This window comes from Talpa occidentalis, unplaced genomic scaffold (assembly GCF_014898055.3).
Source record: "Talpa occidentalis isolate TD23 unplaced genomic scaffold, MPIMG_talOcc4v2.1 talOcc4.9, whole genome shotgun sequence".
NCBI lineage: Eukaryota > Metazoa > Chordata > Mammalia > Eulipotyphla > Talpidae > Talpa > Talpa occidentalis.
The window spans coordinates 8,239,412-8,259,850 of NW_023605305.1; the positions used below are offsets into that span (position 1 = coordinate 8,239,412).

The 20,439-nt window shown below is 44.1% G+C and overlaps 1 protein-coding gene across 1 annotated transcript in view; it reads left to right on the forward strand.

Annotated features, from left to right (window-relative positions):
- Positions 1-765: 765 nt before the first annotated feature.
- The window catches only part of SPEN (spen family transcriptional repressor), a 74,639-nt gene continuing 54,965 nt past the window's right edge, over positions 766-20,439 (forward strand). Inside the window, exons 1-2 of the mRNA XM_054691748.1 lie at positions 766-879; positions 18,650-18,970. Coding sequence (XP_054547723.1) covers positions 797-879; positions 18,650-18,970 — 404 coding nt within the window. The 5' untranslated portion in view covers positions 766-796. The remainder of the gene's footprint in view (positions 880-18,649; positions 18,971-20,439) is intronic.

The window sequence follows — 20,439 nt, forward strand, 5'->3', positions numbered from 1 at the left end:
AGAGGGCGGCCCGGCCCTGACCGCTTTCCCAAGCAGGCGGGGGTCCAGGCGGCCGGAGCCGGCCGGGCGCGAGCCAGAGGGCGGCAGGGGGCAGGGCCCCGGGTCGCGCCTCGTCGCGCGGCCGAGTCCAAGCCAAACCCGCTTCTTTCCTCCCCCGAGGCGGGCCCCCGGGCCCCCCCGCCCGCCCCCGTCGCGCACCAGGGGCGGGAGGCCGCCGGCTCCACACGCCCCGCGCGGGGGCCTGAGGAAGCGCCCGCCCCGCGGCCGCCGCCCCGCACGGCTGTGCGCCTGCGCAGCGGGGCCGGGCGCGCGAGCGTGGCTTCCCGGCCCGCGTTCCTCCCTCCCCCGCGCGCCTGCGCGCCGGCTGGGAGGAACGCGGCGTCCCGGCCGCCCGCGGCGGGTGCGCGCGCGCCCGCGGCGGAGGAGGCGGGCCGCGCGCGCCGGTGGGAAGCGTCCGGCCGCCTCAGCGCCAGCTCCGGCGTAGTCGCGGCCGCCCGGCTCCCTCGCCCCTCCTCCCCGCGCCCCCGCCCGCCGCCGCCCGCGCGCATGCGCCGCCGGAGCGCGAGGGTCGGCCTCGGGTGTGTGGTGGCGGCAGAGCCGAGCTGCGCGGCCCGAGAGTCAGAACCTGGGGGAGAGGGATGGTCGCTGCACGGGGGGGAGCCGGGGGAGCCGCCGCCGCTGCCGACGCCACCGCCGCCGCCGCCGCCGCCGCCGCCCGGGCGCCCGCCTCCCGGCGCTGACGGGCCCGTCCGGAGCCGGCGAGGGGGAGCCCGCGGCCGCCGGCGCGCCGCCCAGCATGGTGCGGGAAACCAGGCACCTCTGGGTGGGCAACTTGCCGGAGAACGTGCGGGAGGAGAAGATCATCGAACATTTCAAACGGTGAGTGACGCGCGGCCGCGCTCCCCGCGCTGCCCGCGGCCGCTGCCCGCCGGCCCGTTGCCCGCCCCTCCCGCGCGGCGCGGCGGCGGCCCGGACGCCGCCGACGGGTGCGGGCCGCGCGCGGCGCCCGCCCCGCTCTCCGCCCGCCCGCCCGCCCGCCCGCCCTGCGCGGCTCGGCCCGGCCGCGGCGCCCCTGCTCCCCGAGAGGAGGCGGCCCGCCGGCCCCGCGCCCGCCGCCTCCCCCTGCGAGGCCGCCGTGGGTCGCGTCCTTGCGCGCCCGGCGGCGCGGCCGACCCGAGCGGCGCCGGGCGGGGCCCCGGGCCCCGGGGCCGGGTCATGCCCGCCCCGGAGAGGCCGCCGTGCGGGGGCCCCGCGGCGCGGGAGCGGACGCCCGGGTAGGTGCCGCGGGGGCGCTCGCCGCGGGGTCCCCCTCCGTCCCGGGGCGCCGGGGGCTCCGCGGGCCCGCGCGGGGGGCGGCAGGAGAGGAGTCGCCGCGCCGGGCTCGGCCCCCGGGCCTCCCGCCTGCCTCGGCCTCCGCGGGCTGCAGCCTGGCCGCGGGGCCGCCGCCTCCCTGGGCGCCGGGGAGCCGGACTCCGCCGCCCGCGCGGGCCTGGGCCGCCCGGAGCCGCAGCGCGGTGCCCCCGCCGGCTCCTGCAGCGACGCCGTCGGGAAAGCCCTTCGGGGTGGGGGGGCGGCGCTCGGGGAGCCGCTTCCTAGAGATGCTTCACGTATTTGCCCGTGAAATGCAGGAAGAAGCAGGGGTGGTTGTTGCGCCTTGTTTAGCAGCGGTGTGTGCGCGTGAGTGTGAGTGAGTGTGCGCGTGTGAGTGTGCGCGGGAGGGAGGTAGATGGTCGTGGCCGGCGCCGGGGGCCCCACACGCGGGGCCTGGCGTGACTTCCACTCGGTGCAGATGGGGCAGCTCTGGGGAGCAGGCCAGTGACGGTCCCCGAAAATTAGGGTCCCGCCGCCAGGCAGGACCCCGCCGGGTGTCCAGCTCGGCTCCCTTTCCGTTCCTCTCGCGGCCGGGAGCGCGAGGAGAGGATGGAGCGCCCGGCCCGCGAGCCACCTGGGAAGACACATCGCGTCGCTCGCGCGGAGCCGCCGGGTGAGGAAATGGAAGCAGCGGCGGCCGCGCTCCGCTCCCCTGTAAATGGAGGATCATTGATTCTGCTGGTGGCGGCTGCTCCCGGGCATTAAATCCTCGCCGCCGGGGCGCGCGTCTGCGCGCGTCCGCGTGTGAAACGGGGCTGGGAAGAGCGCGGCCATTCATAACCCCGCGCCGGCCCGGGGAGGCGCGCGCCGGCCCGCGGCGTTTACTACGGCGCCGTGTCGGGACGCCCGGCCGGGGGCGGCGGGGAGCAAAAATCCGCCCCCGTGTCCTGTAATGTAGGGGAGACCGCGGGCTCGTTGGGAAGCAGGTGGGAACTTTCTCTCCAGAGCTGCTCCACCCCTCACAGCTCCCACCCCCTGGTCTTCAGCGTTTGGGTGGAAACATTCGGTGCACACCACCCGCGTGCAAAAGCCACTGGGACGTGTTCGCTTTTAGCTCCCGGTGGACTCTCCCTGCAGGTCTCGGCCTGGGGGCTTCGCTTGCAGCGATGTGCACACACGTGCACGGCAGCGTTTGCTCTGCTCCTCCGTGCTGAGGGGCCAGATTTGTCATTGCGAGTTAGGCAGATTCCTGAGACACTGCGTTCCGATCCCGGGGAGTTTGACCCCTCTGCAAGATGGGGGGTCGGGGGAGTGAGGAGGAAATCGTCCGAGGTAGTTTCGGAAGGTTTTTAAGTGGAGGGTGCTTTGGTCCAGCTTGTGTGAATGACTTTCTAAAATGGCGGCCAGGACCCTCTTTATGTGGGAATCAACAGAGCGGATCTCAGAGTGCACGCGGGGCGGGGGCGGGCGCGGGCTGCCCGGGCCGCGGCGCTCTCGGGACCGCGTCTGTGTGGAGGGGCTTAGCCGGCCCCGCGTCGCGACTGCGTTTAAGGGAATGTCGCCTATTGCAGGGCAGAAGAAGATGCTGCTGATACAAGCAGATCCCACCATGTGCCCTTGAAATTCCTGTATTTTAAAAGCCTCTAAATTTTTTTTTTTTAAACAAAATCTCGTAGGTTTTCAATAGATAGAGCAGTCTTAGGGGGATGACGAGTGTGGAAGGATTTAGAGAGAAAAAGCTCTTTACCTCTGACCCTGGGAATTCGAGTTCTAATCCTTGTCTTCGTACCCCCGCCCCCCACTAGGTAATCTCTATTTCTGGTTTCTTGTTTATCCTTTTGCATGTGTGAATGTCTTTGCTGATCCAGCCCTGGAACTAAAATGGACCTTGTTTGGAGGGCTTCCTATTGTTGAAAAGGTGTTTTAAAATGTGTTACGCTAACGGAGGGAAGCTAAATCTGAGACATTTAAGGGGAAGGGATGAAAATGCAGTTGTACCAGAATGATAGATCTGCCAGAAATACTTAAAAAGCAATGAGAATGAGAAAAACCGTGCAACGCCTGTAATAAAAACAGGTTAAAGTACCTACTGTAACCCTTTTCCCCTGTTCCCGAGCTGATGACGACATTAACTAATAACTGTTTTACAGGATTAAGAGGGGTACGCTGGGAATACATTATATGAAACGTTTTCAAAATGAATCTTCTAGTAACAGTGATTAGGCTTTTGTTGTAAGTGTTAGGATTAAAAAATAATAACAATAAAGATTAAATGCGACAGCTTTCGGAGCGCGGCAGCTTAAGGGCTTGGGGGGGGGGCAGGGGGCCTGGAGGAGAGACCACAACCAATTCTTCTTAAATTTATGTATCGTCAGTGTTTTGGTAAAAGATAGAGCGAGGGAAGGATGCTGATTTGGTTTTTTCCCTCCCTGTCAAAGAAAGACCAGATGTAATCAGAACATTTTCAAAATTTGGCTTTGCCTCGCAATAATAAGGCTTCTTTTGTGTTCATTATCTTTACGATTCTCAGTGTGCCGTTGAAACATTTAAATAAGGACAATTTCTGAATCAGATTTCAGTTAACAAAGATCCTCTGCAGGGACTGAATTTGCACAATAGAGAAAGTCCTTTCCTTTGTATGTTGGCTGGGTTGAAGGGGGAAGGGAGGAGTTACACAACAATTGATTGCTGTCTTTCAGTTGTAAGCCGGAGAGGTGTGTGCAAAGGCAACTCCCTGAATTAGAATGAGCAATGAATAATAGAACCCTTTAAAGAATATAAAATTCTGTAGATTTTCAGGCTTTAAGTAAATCACACAATCAAGTGCTATCCATCCATTTCCCACTTTGAGAGAACAGGTTAAAGATTATGCAGAGGTTAAGCAAGGTTATTTTGTAAAAGAATGAGGTCCATTTAAAATTTTGTTTTCACTAATTTTAAATGTCTTATCACAATATTTTTTTCTGTGTTTAAATAGCTGGAGTAAATGTTAAGTGTTACAGTATTGGGGTGTCTTTACAATATGTGTAAAAATATATGGAAGGATTTTCTTGTCCTTACATGTTCTTTAACTAGAAATATTTTTTCATTTATTTTATTTTATTTATTTATTTGTTTGTTTGTTTGTTTTTGTTTATACATGCACTGGGTACAGTCAGAAGCACGGGAGGGTGAGAGAATTCACCAGAGCCAGAGCGGGGAACAGAACAGGCAGAAGGACCGAAGTACACTGCTGAGGGGAGCAGCGGGCGGCAGGAGAGGTCTTCGCGCCATGTGGGACCCTCCTCTGGTGGCCGGGGAGCAGCCGGGGATCGAACCGGCGCCGCAGAGGCCGCGGGCAGCTTCGCAACCCAGCGCTCAACCGCTGCGCCACCGGGGAGGCCCTAACTAGAGATATTTTTAAGCTTAAGCAAATTTGACTCATTGGTGCCTACATTATTGCTAAGTTTCTTTTGACACCAGCCAGTCTCTGCATAGAAACACCTCTGGTTTTGAATGTTGTAATTTTGAACGTCTATTTTTATGCTAGAATTTTGCACATTTAAAAAGTAAAGTGAAATAATCAGTTATCTTGAGAAATAGCATTAAAAATTTATACAGAATGCTTGAAATGTATTTTATTTCCCATATAGAATGCCTCTGGCAGGTTGAGGAACAACACAAGACTCGGTGCCCAGAGCAGCGATAGTGTTTGATTGACTTGGATAGAGGGCACCTTTTCCAGCTACCTTTCTTGTAAACTCCCAGTTGCTCAGGCGTTGTATTGTTTGCTATGCTTGTAAAGAGCTTTCAGGCTTGATTTTGAAACATTTTTAATCCTCTGAGCACAAATACTTTGGGAAGGTTTAGATAAAAGTTATGAAAGTACTGGTAATGTGAAAGTTTTGCCAAATAGCCTTCCAAGTCTCACTTTCTCCTTGATTTGAAATTTTGTTTAAATTGGAAAAAAAAAAAAAAACAACCTTTAAATATTTCACGAAAACTAACACCCAATTGGAGATTTTATTTGTTCCATGCTTTTAAGAATATGGTGTTTGAGCTGTAGTTAAGTAGAGCACAGTATTTAGAATAAACATTGTAGTCCCAAAACACTTTGAGTGTATATTTCATTAAATTTGGCTCCAGAATTTCATTATTGGATTATTTGAAATAAATGTTACTTACTTAGCATCAGTTGTATGTCTACCCTTTGCTACTTGTTTTACTTTTATTTTTTTAATTGTTGTTTCCCTTAAGCAAAAATAGCATATTCTCTTGTGGAAACTAGTTAGGATAGTTAAATCATTGTTGCAGAAACTATGTAATTTTTTGTGTGACATCTAGGTCTTTAGTATGTAGAAATATGTTTTGCAGTGAAAAGGTGTTCTCGATATATTTTTTTTTTTTTTTTATTTTTGTGGGACCCTCGCCGGTGGCCGGGGATATGAACTGGCACTGGAGAGGCTGCAGGCAGCCTTGCAATCCAGCACTCAACCGCTGTGCCACCAGGGGAGGCCCTCTCGATATATTTTTAAAGTATTGCTCTGTTCAGATTTCCCCCTCATTTATCTCTGTCTGCCAAGCTGAAAATTAAAAGCACATAAAAAACCTCACAATGGGATGCCTGTAAGACACTACTTAAATTTGGTGATTGCTTGCATTTACTTACTTAGAACTTTATTTTGAGTAAAGAGATGAATTGAAATCTAGCACATTAAAAATTTTTATTTGTTATGTAATATGCAATAATAAGAAAGGGCTCCATTTCTTAGTTATGGGATATTTGTGGGAAAGTTCAAGTAAGAAACACTTCTTGCTTGTTCCTGTACACCTGGTGCTAGATTTTAAGCTCAGCATTGAACGCTAGGGGCCTATGTCTTTTCATGTGTTGAATATTGCGTTTGGATTAGTTGAGAACATTGACAAAGGGAGATTTTCTAATTATACCTTTTATTGATTTGTTCTATTCCTATCATGGTTATGCTTTTGCATAAACTACGTTTATAGTTAATTTGATTACTAAAATTGACTCAGTGATTTTGTTTATTTTCACTCTATGATTTTATACTTTTGATTTAAAAGCTAGGGTGTTTATATTAAAAGCAATTTTGTATTTTACAAAACAATTAGGCATACAGTGATTTGCATCTTTTGTAAGTCAGGAAATTGATAGGTGGTAGTTTTTTCTCAACTTAAAAAAAAAAAAACAACAAACCAACAACAAAATTATGTTGTCTGCAGTTCTTTTGGGTTCAAGATTACTTAAAAGTCACCCTGGGTTAAAAGAAAGAAAATGAAACCACTTATCACCTTATATCAAAAAGGATGTTAGAATGTTCATTGAAAAGTATTATCTAGACCTTTGAGAATGTGCTTAAACTTGGATAGGAAAGTGTTATATTTTTAATTTCAAAAACTTATCCAAATTTAGTATTTCTTCAAAATTTAAGATGAGGAAAACCAATATGGTGGTTTGAGAAGTGCCTGTGATTTAACCACCAACACAAATCATGGTATTTTTTTTATTACAGTTGTTGCATGTATCTCATTATATGCTCACCACAACTTAGAAATTGCAGTAGGCTTTTAGAATATAAAGAACCCTATAAATACATATTACTATATGATCAATATATATTGTGTATATATATATTTTAAGTCCTACCTTGGTGGGCCTCCCTGGTGGCGCGGGGTGGGGGGTGGGGTTAAGACTCAGCACTATCAAGCTATCATCAGCCACTGCAACAAGAGTTTGATCCCCCACCAAGCCAGGGAGCTGACCCACATGGCTCAGCAGACCTCTCCTGTCTGGCCTACTGCTCTCCTCATCAGTGTATTTCAGTAGATCTGTCTGCCTGTTCTGCTCCCCACTCTGCCTCTGGTGAATCCCCCCCCCCACCTCTGGCCTACACCCCAGTTCTTATATGCATAAATAAATAAATAAAAATAAATCTTCTACCTTGGATAATTTCAAGCTTACACAAAAGTGAAAAAATAATAAATGAATCTCATGTACCCGTCGTTCAGTTGCAACAACCATCAGCCACGGCTCATCTGGCATTGCGAAGAAAAATAAAGGAAGAAAAATAAAGGCGGGGAGCCCGTGGCGACGGTGGTGATGAGGAAGGCCTCCTTGAGAAGGTTGCATTTGCTGCACTAGAATGAAGGCCTAACAATGCCTAGATGCATTTTCATCCTGTTACTTTTTTTTCCACTTAAAAATTATTTTGAAATAGTTCAGGAATGATACAAAGAATTCCCACATAGCTTGACCAAATTCCCCAATTGTTGAAAACTTGACACATTTACTCTATTACCCTCTCTTGTCTTTTCTGACTGATGTCCTTTCACCCTTAAACTCTCTAGTGCATACCTTCCCCAACAAGACATTCTTCTGCATTGCACCATGCAGTCCTCCCAGTCAGGAAATAAGTATTGGTACAACACAACTATCCAGTCAGTCGCCCTTTTGTGTGGTTTATGGGCAAAATTTTTACTCTGTGCCTACCTTCCCCAAAACCTAGTTGACCTCACTCAACCTTATTTCTTTTCCTCTCCCCTCTGTGCTATTGGCCCCCATCCAGGGGGTTTCTTAATGCATTAAGTCTCTTATTCCTTGGCACAAGCCCCAGAGTGCTGGAATTTGTATAATTTGTATTGTTTTGAAGTAGATTATAGCCATTTTATCTGTAAATATTTCATATTTATTTCTAGAAAATATTGTAGAAAGTATTCTTATACTAAAATGCCAATAATTACTCTCTTTTTTCAAGTACCTGGTCAGTATTCAAGTTTGTAATTGTCTTAAGAATCTATTTTAAGGGCCTCCCTGGTGGTGCAGGAGTTGCAGTCTCAGCACTATCAAGCTATCTCCAGCCACTGCAGCATGAGTTCTATCCCCTGCCAGAGAGCTGACCCACATGGTGAAGCAGACCTCTTTTATCTGACCCGTGCCCCCCTCAGCAGTGTATTTTAGTAAATACACCTATTCTGCTCCCCACTCTGTCTCTGGTGAATCTTCTCACTCCCTGCACCTCTGGCCTATACCCCAGTTCTTGCATGTATAGATAGATAATTAAAAAAATATATTTATTCATTTATACAAGCACTGGGTACAGTCAGAAGCGCAGGAGGGTGAGAGAATTCACCGGAGCCAGAGCAGGGAGCAGAACAGGCAGACTGAGGAAGTATGCTGCTGAGGGGAGCGGTGGGCACATCAGGAGAGGTCTGCGCACCATGTGGGACCCTCGCTGGTGGCCGGGGATCGAACCGGTGCTGCAGAGGCTGTGGGCAGCTTCGCAACCCAGCGCTCAACCGCTGCGCCACCGGGGAGGCCCTAAATAGATGATTTTTTTAAAAAAAGAATCTTTTTAAAAACTTAACGTTAAATAAGGTACACAAATTGTGATTGGTGACCTTTTTGGGGGGGCAACATTAAAAAAAATTACCGAGGTATTTGCATAGTAAAATGTACTTATTTTGTTGAATTTTGACAAATATAGATGTCCTTGTAACCACCACTACAGTCAAGATACCACAATTTATTTTATTTTTATTTTTTAAAAGATTTATTTATTTAAGAACTGGGGTACAGGCCAGAGGTGTGGGGGGGTGAGAGGATTCACCAGAGATGGAGCGGGGAACAGGAGAGGCAGACTGACTGAAATACACTGCTGAGGGGGGCAGCGGGCGAGACAGGAGAGGTCTGCTGTGCCATGTGGGTATCTCCGCGGCCGGCTGGGATCAAACCCGCTCTGCAGAGGCTGCGGACAGCTTCACAGTGCTGGGCTCAACCACCTGCGCCACCAGGGAGGCCCCGCAATTTATTTTTTGATGGACATTTGAAGTATGTAGGTCTTTTAATCTGCAGGTTCAAATCTCATTATACCTTATTTTGTTGGAAACTAGGTTGATTATTTTGTAGAGTTTCTTACACCGTTTATCAGTTGGTTTTGTTGACTTCGTGCTTATCCTGTGATTTTTTTTTTTTGTACTGTGATATGTTAAAGTCACTGTTTGTTCTTTATGTTAACTCTATTTGTAAAAATTGGCCAATTATTAAATGTTTTTGATAGTTGTATTTCTGTATAATGGGTTTTCTTTGTAATCCTGTGCATTTTATGAATTTAATAATATTCTGAGAAAGGGCTTCTAAATTTCACCAGACTGTTCAAGTAGTCTGTGGTATAAAACGGCCAAGACCATTGGTTTTGACAAGTTATTAAGATAAGAAATAAGTACTAATTTTAGCTTTGACATAAAACGGTTAAAATCAGCAAAGAACTTTAGAAAACAAAACAAAGATTATGCCCTATGAATAGCTTGGCACTGCTCCTTCTCATTGTAAACGTACATGGTTAGAACTGCTGTTTTTATAATGGGGGTTGGTTTTTATTTTTACATTCTCCTCTTCCCCTTGCTGTTATCCTAGAAATAAAGGAATCTTTAGATTTTAAGGTTGTTCCTTTTAGTCAGTTTGAATTCTTCCAATGAAATGAATTGCAAATGTATCCATAGTTAGAATTAAATGTCATGATGGGTGCTGACTTTATTTTTTATTTAAAGAACAGGTTTATTAGCAAAGGGACAGAAGAATAAGAGACATTTGCATAGACACAAGCGGGCAGGAAGAACCGCCTGACTTCTGTTTTATAGATGAATTCAGCTTTCATCAAAGAAAATTTGCAAAAATCTCATTTATAGAGCACTTCTAAAATTCAATTACTATGTGATGCACACTTTATATAAAATAAGCTACTTATATAGAGTGGGTACACTCAGTGTCTCCCGTAAGTTTGAGTGGGTGAGATTGTAGGAATTTTTAAATAGATTTATTTTATTTATTCTGTATGCAAGAACTGGGGTGTAGGCCAGAGGTACAGGGGTTGGGCGGGAAGAGGATTCACCAGAGACAGAGTGGGGAGCAGAACAGGCAGACTGACTGAAATACACTTCTGAGGGGAGCAGGGGGAAAGACAGGAGAGGACTGCTGCCCCCTGAGGGTTAGGTGGAGGGGAAACCGAACTCATGCTGCAGTAGCTGGTGATAACTTGATAGCACTGAGACTTTATAAACCCTGTGCTACCAGGGGGGCCCCCATGCCTTGAAGATTTAAAAAGCATATTAATGATCACTTAGATTATAGAAGAATATCTGGCAATATCTAGATAATATCTAGCAATGCTATGTAACCATCATTCAGAACTTGGTGTGTCAGCTACTCCGGTGAAATGAGTCATTCTGTAACCAGCTATGCTCTTCAGTCAAACTTGGCTTCCTGGGTCAACTGTATTTCTACAGTCTCAAATAATTTTAAATTCTATTGCAACTTTTAAAAGGTGTGCTTTGTTATACTAACCTATGGAATATAAGGACATACTGGTTATTCTTCCTTACAACTTCCTCCTCTGTTTTTTTCTTGTGAAGTAACCATTTCCTAGGTGGTTTTTGACAGAGTATTCCTTTTCAACGTTAGTTTCCTTTGTTGTTCTAAAGTAGATGTAGGGAAAAAAAAAACTTTCAAGCTTTTTTTTTTTTTTTGATCACAGCTTTGAGTCTCACAGGATTGTGACATTTTTGTTGCTCATATTGAAAATTGATTTTTTTTTTAAAGATTTATTTTTATTTATTTATACAAGCACTGGGTACAGTCAGAAGCACAGAAGGGTGAGAGAATTCACCAGAGCCAGAGCAGGGAGCAGAGCAGGCAGAAGGACCGAAGTACACTGCTGAGGGGAGCAGCGGGCGGCAGGAGAGGTCTGCGCGCCATGTGGGACCCTCCTCCCGTGGCCGGGGAGCAGCCAGGGATCGAACAGGCGCTGCAGAGGCTGCGGGCAGCCTCGCAACCCAGCGCTCAACCGCTGCGCCACCGGGGAGGCCCGAAAATTGATTTTTAAAATGTTTTTCTCAGAGGATTCTTCCTAAAGGACTTTTTGTTTGTAGAAAAGGCTTTTTAAAAATTCTAGAGGGAGGCCTCCCTGGTGGCGCAAGGGGTTAAGACGCAACCTATGAAGCTGTCCGCAGGAGTTCCAGTTTGATCCCTGGACAGGGAGCTGCCCACATGGCACAGTAGACCTCTCCTGACTCACTCGCTGCTCCCCTCAGCAGTGTATTTCAGTCTGCCTGCCTGTTCTGCTCCCCACTCTGTCTCTGGTGAATCCTCTCATCTCCCACACCTCTGACCTTTACGCCAGTTCTTGTATGCATAAAATAAATCTTAAAAAAAAAAAATTCTAGGGCCTCCATGGTGGCACAGGCGGTTGAGCCCGCACTGTGGGGTTGTCCGCAGCCTCTGCAGTGTGGGTTCAATCATGGTCAGCCAGGGAGAAACCTACATGGCGCAGTGGACCTCTCCCGTCTCACCCGCTGCTCCCCTCAGCAGTGTATTTCGTCAGTCTGCCTGTTCTGTTCCCCGCTCTGCCTCTGGTGAATCCTCTCACCTTCCCACACCTCTGGCCTGCACCCCGGTTCTTATAAATAAATAAATCTTTAAAAAAAAAATTCTAGAGGAACGATTACTGTAGAGACTAGTGACTCTTTTTTTTAACTTGGTGGGATTAATTTCATGCCACATTTCTTATTGGGTGGCATAAATTTCTAAAACATTGGAATTGTGTAGAAAATTGGAAAGACCTTTTTTTTTTTATAGATTGATTTATTTATGCATACAAGAGCTGGGGTGCAGGCCAGATGTGCGGGGAGTGAGAGGATTCACCAGAGACAGAGTGGGGAGCACAACAGGAGGATCTACTGAAATACACTGCTGAGGAGAGCAGTGGGCGAGAGAGTAGAGGTCTGCTGCACCATGTGGGTCACCTCCCTGGCTGGAGTTCGAACTCATGTTGCCGTGGCCGCAGGTAGCTTCATAGTGCTGCGACTTAACTCCTGGGCCACCAGGGAGGCCCTTTTCTAATTCCTTTGTGTTGCCAAATGTTATACCCCATTGATTAGTTGTTAGACATTTAGTTTTTTTCCATTTTGGGGAAATTATGACTACTCCTATGCACATTTCTGTACCTGTTTTTATGTGGACATCTGTTGTCAGTTCTCTTGAATATATACTAGGAGTGAAATTGCTGGCTTATGGTGATTCTAAGTTTAACATTTTGAGAAACTGCCAAATTGTTTTTCCAAAGTGGCTACACCATTTTACAATCTCATAGCAATGTGTTAGGATTTAGATTTCTCCTTATCCTCATCATCACTTGTTAACTATCTTTTTTTCTTTTTAATAGTCATTATAGTGGGTGTGAAGTAGTATCTTATTGTGGCTTTAGTTTGTTATTTCCCTTAAACACTAATGATGTGAGCATCATTTTAGGGATTTATTAACCGCGTTATTTTTATTTATTTGTTTATTTGCTTATAAATTTATTTTTTAAAGATTTATTTATTTATGCATACCAGAGCTGGGGTACAGGCCAGAGATGCTGGGGGTAAGAGGATTCACCAGGGACAGAGTGGGGAACAGAACAGGCAGACTGACCAAAGTACACTGCTGAGGGGAGCAGTAGGTGAGTCAGGAGAGGTCCGCTGCGCCATGTGGGTTGCTCCCTGGCCTGCCAGGGATCGAACTCACGCTGCAGAGGCTGAGAGTTGCTTCTTACTGCGGTGCTTAACCCCTTGCGGTGCTCACCCTCCCTGGTGAGGGAGGCCGCTATTTGTTTATTTTTTAAAAAGATTTATTTATTTATGCATACAAAAACTGGGGTGTAGATCAGAGGTGTGGCGGGGCGAGGTAAGAGGAGCAGAACAGGGAGATCTACTGAAATACACTGCTGAGGGGAGCAGTGGGAAAGACAGGAGAGGTCTGCTGTGCCATGTGGGTCATCTCCCCAGCCGAGATTGAACTCATGCTGCAGTGGCTGGCAATATCTTGATAACACAGAGACTTTAACCCCTGCACCACCAGGGAAAGACCCTATTTTAACTTTTATAATGAGATAGATCACATGTCATATCCTGCCATCTTATTTGTTTCTGTCAAATTGCAGGAGTTTTACAATTTAAGTGTGTGATTCGGAGCTACACTGCCTTTAATATGTTGAAGTATGGGGTAGCACAGTAATTGTGAGTGAGGTAGCTTTCATATCTATCTTTGTTGATGACAAGTAATAATTTTGATTATTTTTAAAAGATTGGAATTGTACACCTTTTTAAAAAATATTGTACACTTAAAATGATTAAAACAGCTTATTTTGTTATGTGGCTGGTTCATTTAAATGTTGTTGAAATATTTAGGTTTCTAGGAATTCTGTATTTTGGTCTGTTAGAAGTATTTCTACTCACCAGTATAGGAATTCAAATAAAGGTCTGATGCAGAAGTGAAACCAGTCTTTTGGTCGAAATGGAAGATGAGCTATGTTGATTTATAAATTGGTAATTCTTTCTCAAAAAGTTTCTGCTATAAAAAGGTAAACCAAGTGTTGTGCTTACTCCATTATTGGATATAGTCTGGTGGTTGTCATGGATATGTCTATGACCCAATTCTCTGAATTTGAAAAAGGAGTGATTTTGAATCTTCATGATATCACTTATGTCATGTTCATTTGCTTTTCGATTTTTGACTGTTTCTACTTGGTCATTTGCTTTTGAATAAGAAACAGCTTGGCCATGATGAGTTTGATGGGTAGGAAAGTGGGCAGTGCACCATTGGGTAGTGAGATCAGGTATGTGGTCTTTGAAAACTGATGCATTGGATTTTAGATTAATGGGTTGCTAGGTTAATTGCATAGCTCTTCAAAGAGGCTGATATGCTCTTTAGATACAATCCTGCACCTGAATTGCACAACATTGAAACTTTTGACAGCCACTGAAGATGTCTTTACCTGGAAATAGAGCAGTATTCCTAAAATATTCAGATGTGGTCTTTTAACTCCTTGAGGTTAACTGAGCAAAGAAGATACAGAATTAGAATGTACTACATATCTCATCAGTGGAATGGACTTGCCATGTTTCAGGAATGATGGGGAAGATTGTTTTCTGTAATAGAACTTGTATGAAAATGAAGTCCACTTTGGGACTCTGCTCTCACTTATGTAGAGTTAATTGCAAAAACTGGGATTAAGATGATGTGTTGCGTTCTTATTGTAAACCTAGCCAATATTGGTTGAATATCGTACCTTCTAGAAAGAAGGGATTTTGAGTGAATTCAGTAAATTTTAAGCATGCTAATGATGCTTAGCAATTGGTGTTGCTTTGGAAATTCATGGGAGTGGCTTTCTCCTGGAGCTGATGAAAACAGTTTAGAATAGGAGGAATATTCATTCTGCCTATCAGGAAACTGAACATTGTAAATACACTTTGTGAGACTAGGGATCTTTGTTTTGTTCCCTGAAAAGCATCAAGTGCCTAGAACAGTGCATATTAGAAACCATATAATTAAATAATTGATCAGGGTCACAATGAAGAGTCTCTTTTCTCATATTCTCATGCCTTTTCTCCACTCTGTTACATTGCTCTCAAGAGTAAAAGCTGAGGCCATTAATAGACTGAAATTATATTCCTCAGGGAACTGGTAAGAACAGTCAGTGTTTATTATATAAATTGTAAAATGGTAAGAGCAAACATTTGAGAAAACCTGGCAATATTTTGCACAATTTTTAAATTCTCTCTTGAAAACTTACATTCAGTATATTTGGCCAATTTACTATCTTTTGATGGGGAAGATTTTTGATGAACCAATTTAATATTTTTTGTGTTTTTGAAGACATCAGGTTGTTACATATTACAACTTACAGAAATTAAGCACAAATTTATTAGCTGTCAGTTCTCACCTGTTTGCTATTTTAGGTTTTTTAAGTTTTTTTTTTTTTTAATTATTTATACATGAAAGAGCTGGGGTACAGGCCAGAGGTGTAGGGGATGAGAGGATCCACCAGAGAGAGTGGGGAACAGCACAGGCAGATTGACTGAAATACACTGCTGAGGGGAGCAGCGGGTGAGTCAGGAGAGATCTGCTGTGTCATGTGGGTAGCTCCCTGCCTGGGGATCGAGCTCGTGCTGCAGAGGCTGTGGATAGCTTTGTAGGTTGCATCTTAACCCCTTGTGCCATCAGGGCAGCCCTAAGGTTTTTTAAGTTCCTTAGACATTATAAAGAGGTTAATGAATACTGCAAGAAATGTATGGTTTTGGTAAGAGCAGACAAAATCAGATCATATTTGCCCACCTAAGTTTTTATGTTTATGCAGTTACAAGTTTTTTGTTTTTTTTTTTTAAAGTTTGGATATTTTTTGTCTTCTCAGTATCTAAGAATGGTATAGATTTGTGTGTGTTAAAATATGCATGACAATTTCTTGTTTTAACCATTTTTAAAAAAGATTTATTTACTTACGCATACCAGAACTGGGGTACAGGCCAGAAGGTGTGGGGGTTGAGAGGACTCACCAGAGACAGAGTGGGGAGCAGAACAGGCAGATCTACTCAAATACACTGCTGAGGGGGAGTAGTGGGAAGACAGGAGAGGTCTGCTGCACCATGTGGGTAGCTTCCTGGCCGGGGATTGAACTCGTGCTGAAGTGGCTGTGGATAGCTTCATAGGTTGCATCTTAACTCCTGGGCAACCAGGGAGGTCTGGTTTTAACCATTTTAAGTACAATTCACTGATACTAAATTTATAATGTTATGTAACAGCACTACTGCCTCCTCCTAGAATTTTTTCATTTCATATGGAAACTACTCATTAAGCCTCCCCACTTCCCCCTTCCTCCAGCCCCTGGTAACCTCTATTCTACATTCTGTCTCTATGAATTTATCTATTTTAGATGACAAATATATAAATGTAATCACAAATACTTTTCCTTTTGTGTGACTTACTTAATGTTTGTAAGGTCTGTCCATGTTAGTAACAGGTATCAAAGCGTCACTTCTTTTTATGTCAAAATAATCCATTGTGTATATATACCACCTTTTATTTATCCATTTACTCACCAATGATCCTTAGGTTGTTTCCATCTTTTGGCTATTTTGAATAACGCTGCAGTGAATATTGGTGTACATATCAGTTTGAGTCCCAATTTTCAGGTTTTTTTTTTTTTTTGGTATATATCTAGTATGGAATTGTAGGGTTATATGGTAATTCTATGCTTAGCTTTATGAGAAAATGTCAAACTTTTTCACAGTGGCTGTACCATTTTGCAATTCTGTCAAGTATAGCCACAGGTTTAAATTCCTCCACATCTTTGCCAACAATTTGTCTTTAAATAATAGCCATCCTATGGGTGTGAAGTGGTATTCCATTGTGATTTGATCTGCTTTTCCCTAGTGATTAATGATTTGAGCATCTTTTCTTGTGTGTGTCTGCCTACTGGATCTTCTTTGAGTGAGGTGTTGTGCATGGGTGTTTTGGTGGAAGGTGAGTGGGGCATGTGCACATACAGAGGAGTAAAATGTAAGCCCAAAATTATATTAAAAAAACATTTTAAAGATAATAAAAAAATTTTAAAAGATGGGTTGAGTTGTAAGATTTCTTGTATTTTAGGTATGTCCTTTGTCAGATACCTTGAAAATTATTTTTATTTTTTATTTTTTGAAAATTATTTTTAAATGCCTGATGTTTGTGTGGAAAAAGAACTATTTCAATGTCTGTAATTTTTTCCTATATAAAAATGATCCTTTTATAAGTTCATTTACATCAAATAACTGTGTTACTTCTAGTTTAGTTGCCTAATAAGATGCTTTTAGAATTATGCTTTCCTTAATAAGAGATAATAACTTAGATCATACTACATGATATAAAACGGAAAGTTCTCCTTTTGTCAACTTTTTCAGAGGAAGTATAAAATTGTGATCTTGGATTGTCAGCAAATAAGAGTACTATATTTGGAAGTGCAGTGCTTGACTTTCTAAATGCCAAATTACAAGTACATGAAATGTAATTAACTCTTAATGACCTTACAGAATTTTCATGAATTTTTTATCCCAAACAATTATGTTTCTCACAGTGAAGCTTCAAAATGTAAACAGTGCCTTAAATTTTTTTCTTTACAGTCATAGTAAACATTTTGGAATAAAAATAAAAACATATGGCCTTTCAAAAGATTTTCTCAGATTTATTTTTATGAAAAAGCTTTAATTATACCTAAATTATAAATTTGAGCAGTTTTCTTTTAATCTCTTGTAAAAAACTACTTTAAAAAATTAGACTGTCTGGTTTGCTTCAGCAGCAAAGATACTAAAAAATTGTCATTTCCAAATGGGCACACAAAATATTTAGATTTATTTTTGAAATCATTTAAATTTTTCAGTAAGGTCACTTTTATTTAAAAGTTAAAATGAAATCTATAAAATAGCAGTGTATACTTTTAAGATTTCAAAATTACTTTGATCGATCTTAGATTCAATATCTTTGTAATGTAAAAATTGCAAAAAAAACTTCTGAGATTTATTTTAGCTAATTGTTCTGTAAAGGAAAAGGGTAGTAAATATATTTAAGAAATGAGAGCAATAAAATATGTGATTAAAATATTTGTAAACATTTGCTCTCCCAGAAAGGCAAATTTGAGTGTAAATTGTATTTTAAAAGGAAGGTTTATTAGGAAAAGGAGAAAGAAAAAAAGGCACCACTATAGATCCAAGTGTGCAGTCTGGGGAATAGAACTGCCTAAAAACTGATTGATTGATTGATTTTTATTTTTTTTTAAAAGATTTATTTATTTATGCATACAAGAGCTGGGATACAGGCCAGAGAGGCAGGGGGTGAGAGGATTCACCAGAGACAGAGTGGGGAACAGAACTGGCAGATTGACTGAAATACACTGCTGAGGGGAGCAGTGGGCGAGTCAGGAGAGGTCTGCTGGGCCATGTGGGTATCTCCCTGGCTGGGGATCGAACTCATGCTGTAGTGGCTGCGGATAGCTTCATAGGCTGCGTTTTAACCCCTGGCGCCACTAGGGAGGCCCCCTACAAACCATTTTATTTATTTATTTATTTATTTATTTTAATAGAGGCATGTTTTATTTATTTATTTATTTATTTGTTTTGTTTGTTTGTTTATACATGCACTGGGTATAGTCAGAAGCACGGGAGGGTGAGAGCAGAGCAGGCAGAAGGACCGAAGTACACTGCTGAGGGGAGCAGTGGGCGGCAGGAGAGGTCTGCGCGCCATGTGGGACCCTCCTCCTGTGGCCGGGGAGCAGCCAGGGATCGAACCGGCGCCGCAGAGGCTGCGGGCAGCTTCGCAACCCAGCGCTCAACCGCTGCGCCACGGGGGAGGCCCTACAAACCATTTTAAATGTCATTTTGCAACCCCCCTTGTGTGTGTGTGTGTGAAGTTTAAGTTGTCTAAAAATATAAAATTTTCAAAAACTGTTTTTGGAAAAGTATTACTATCCAGTAATAATGTTGACTTTATTTTTTTCAGATATGGCCGTGTGGAAAGTGTCAAAATTCTCCCCAAAAGGGGATCTGAAGGAGGAGTGGCTGCCTTTGTGGATTTTGTGGACATCAAAAGTGCACAGAAAGCTCACAATTCAGTCAACAAAATGGGAGATAGAGACCTACGCACGGATTATAATGAACCAGGCACCATTCCGAGTGCTGCTCGGGGATTGGATGATACAGTTTCCATAGCATCTCGTAGTAGAGAGGTTTCTGGGTTCAGAGGAGGTGGTGGAGGGCCTGCTTATGGCCCTCCACCATCACTTCATGCACGAGAAGGACGTTATGAGCGGAGACTTGATGGGTAAGTTCCAAGGTTTCTGTAGGCAGGTATTTTGTATTTGATTTGGTGAGAAACAGAAACTCATATTTAGGGGCCCCAGATGGATTTAAAGTTTTGGGCATTCTCAATGTTTCCTATTTTGGGTTGGAAACAGAAGCAATTTCTATCCCAGTGGCTGGTATCTTATGGAATCGTAGAGGATATTTCCTGCAGCTGATTGGATATTTACTCCTGAGATATAAAGAGGAAGATGATGGAAATGATGGCAGCATCATTTTTGGAGTTACCTGTCTTCTAGAATTAATTACTCCTTCTCTTGGATATTGTTAAGGCCTTCTTTGGATATATCCTTTTACCCAGTGGAGCTACTTGGCTACAGATTTTGTGGTTGTACTATATGGAATATTTCTGGAGTATGAGAGTCTACACATTCTTTAGAAGTTGATAATCTGCTTCTCAGTTTTCACTACATAAAGTGTACAAATAAATTGGATTGTCATAAAAACATCCTAACAGACCATAATGATTCAATCGCTTGGATTCTACAAACAATACGTTAAACCTGGAAATGTGTACTTGGATGAAGAAGAGTGAAGGCAATGCTTGCTTTTTCCATTTTGGATCTACACAGTTTCCATGTTGGAATTATACTCCTTGATGGAATGGGGAAAAATTGAGATGATGGACATTCCCAAATTCTGGAATTATAGCCATTCTTTTCTAATTGTTGGAATGTATGGGATGTCGTGCAGTCAAGATTCCATTAGCCCAGGGAAGAGGATTATTATCTTGATTCTTAAGCAAGTTGCTGTCCAATAAAGTACTGTAGCCCTGAACACGTGGTTACATCAGTTGTGGATACAGCAATCAAAATTGACTGTTCTGGATGGCTACAAAAGTGAACTATTGGCAAGCAAGTGTGCCTTCCTCATTTGGTGGAATCGTAGAGGATATCTCCTCTTCTGTCAGCTGCCTGATTGATACTTAGGGCTGGAAATTTTTGTGAATGTGGATCAATTTATAAATTGTCTACTATATCAAGAAAGAAGTCTGGGGGTTTGAGAGTACAGTTTGTCTGGGACTACTTGCTTCCAGTGGAATTATTTATCTGGTCACTAAGATTTTTTTTTTCTTGTGGTTCATCTAAATATCATTTGACACCCTTGCCCATTAAGAAGGTGGATTACCCCCATAAGAGGGGCCAAAATTGGGGAAGTTATGTTCACAATTCTCTCCCTAGATTTAATTGGGATTATAGGTCGTGTTTCCACACTTGGAAAAGGTTGGTATGTCCTGACCTGTGTATATTAGCCCCTCTCCTAACCCAAGTCAAATTCTCTCTTTTTCCCCCCACTAACTCTAGAAGTATTTAGTACTAATAGATGAATCAAAGAATAGTTATTAGATTTCAGCTCTGCTAGCTCTTGTGCCTGCCTTCTGTTATCTTCCTAATGGATAAGAACTTTGCATATTTATAAAATATCAGCTGT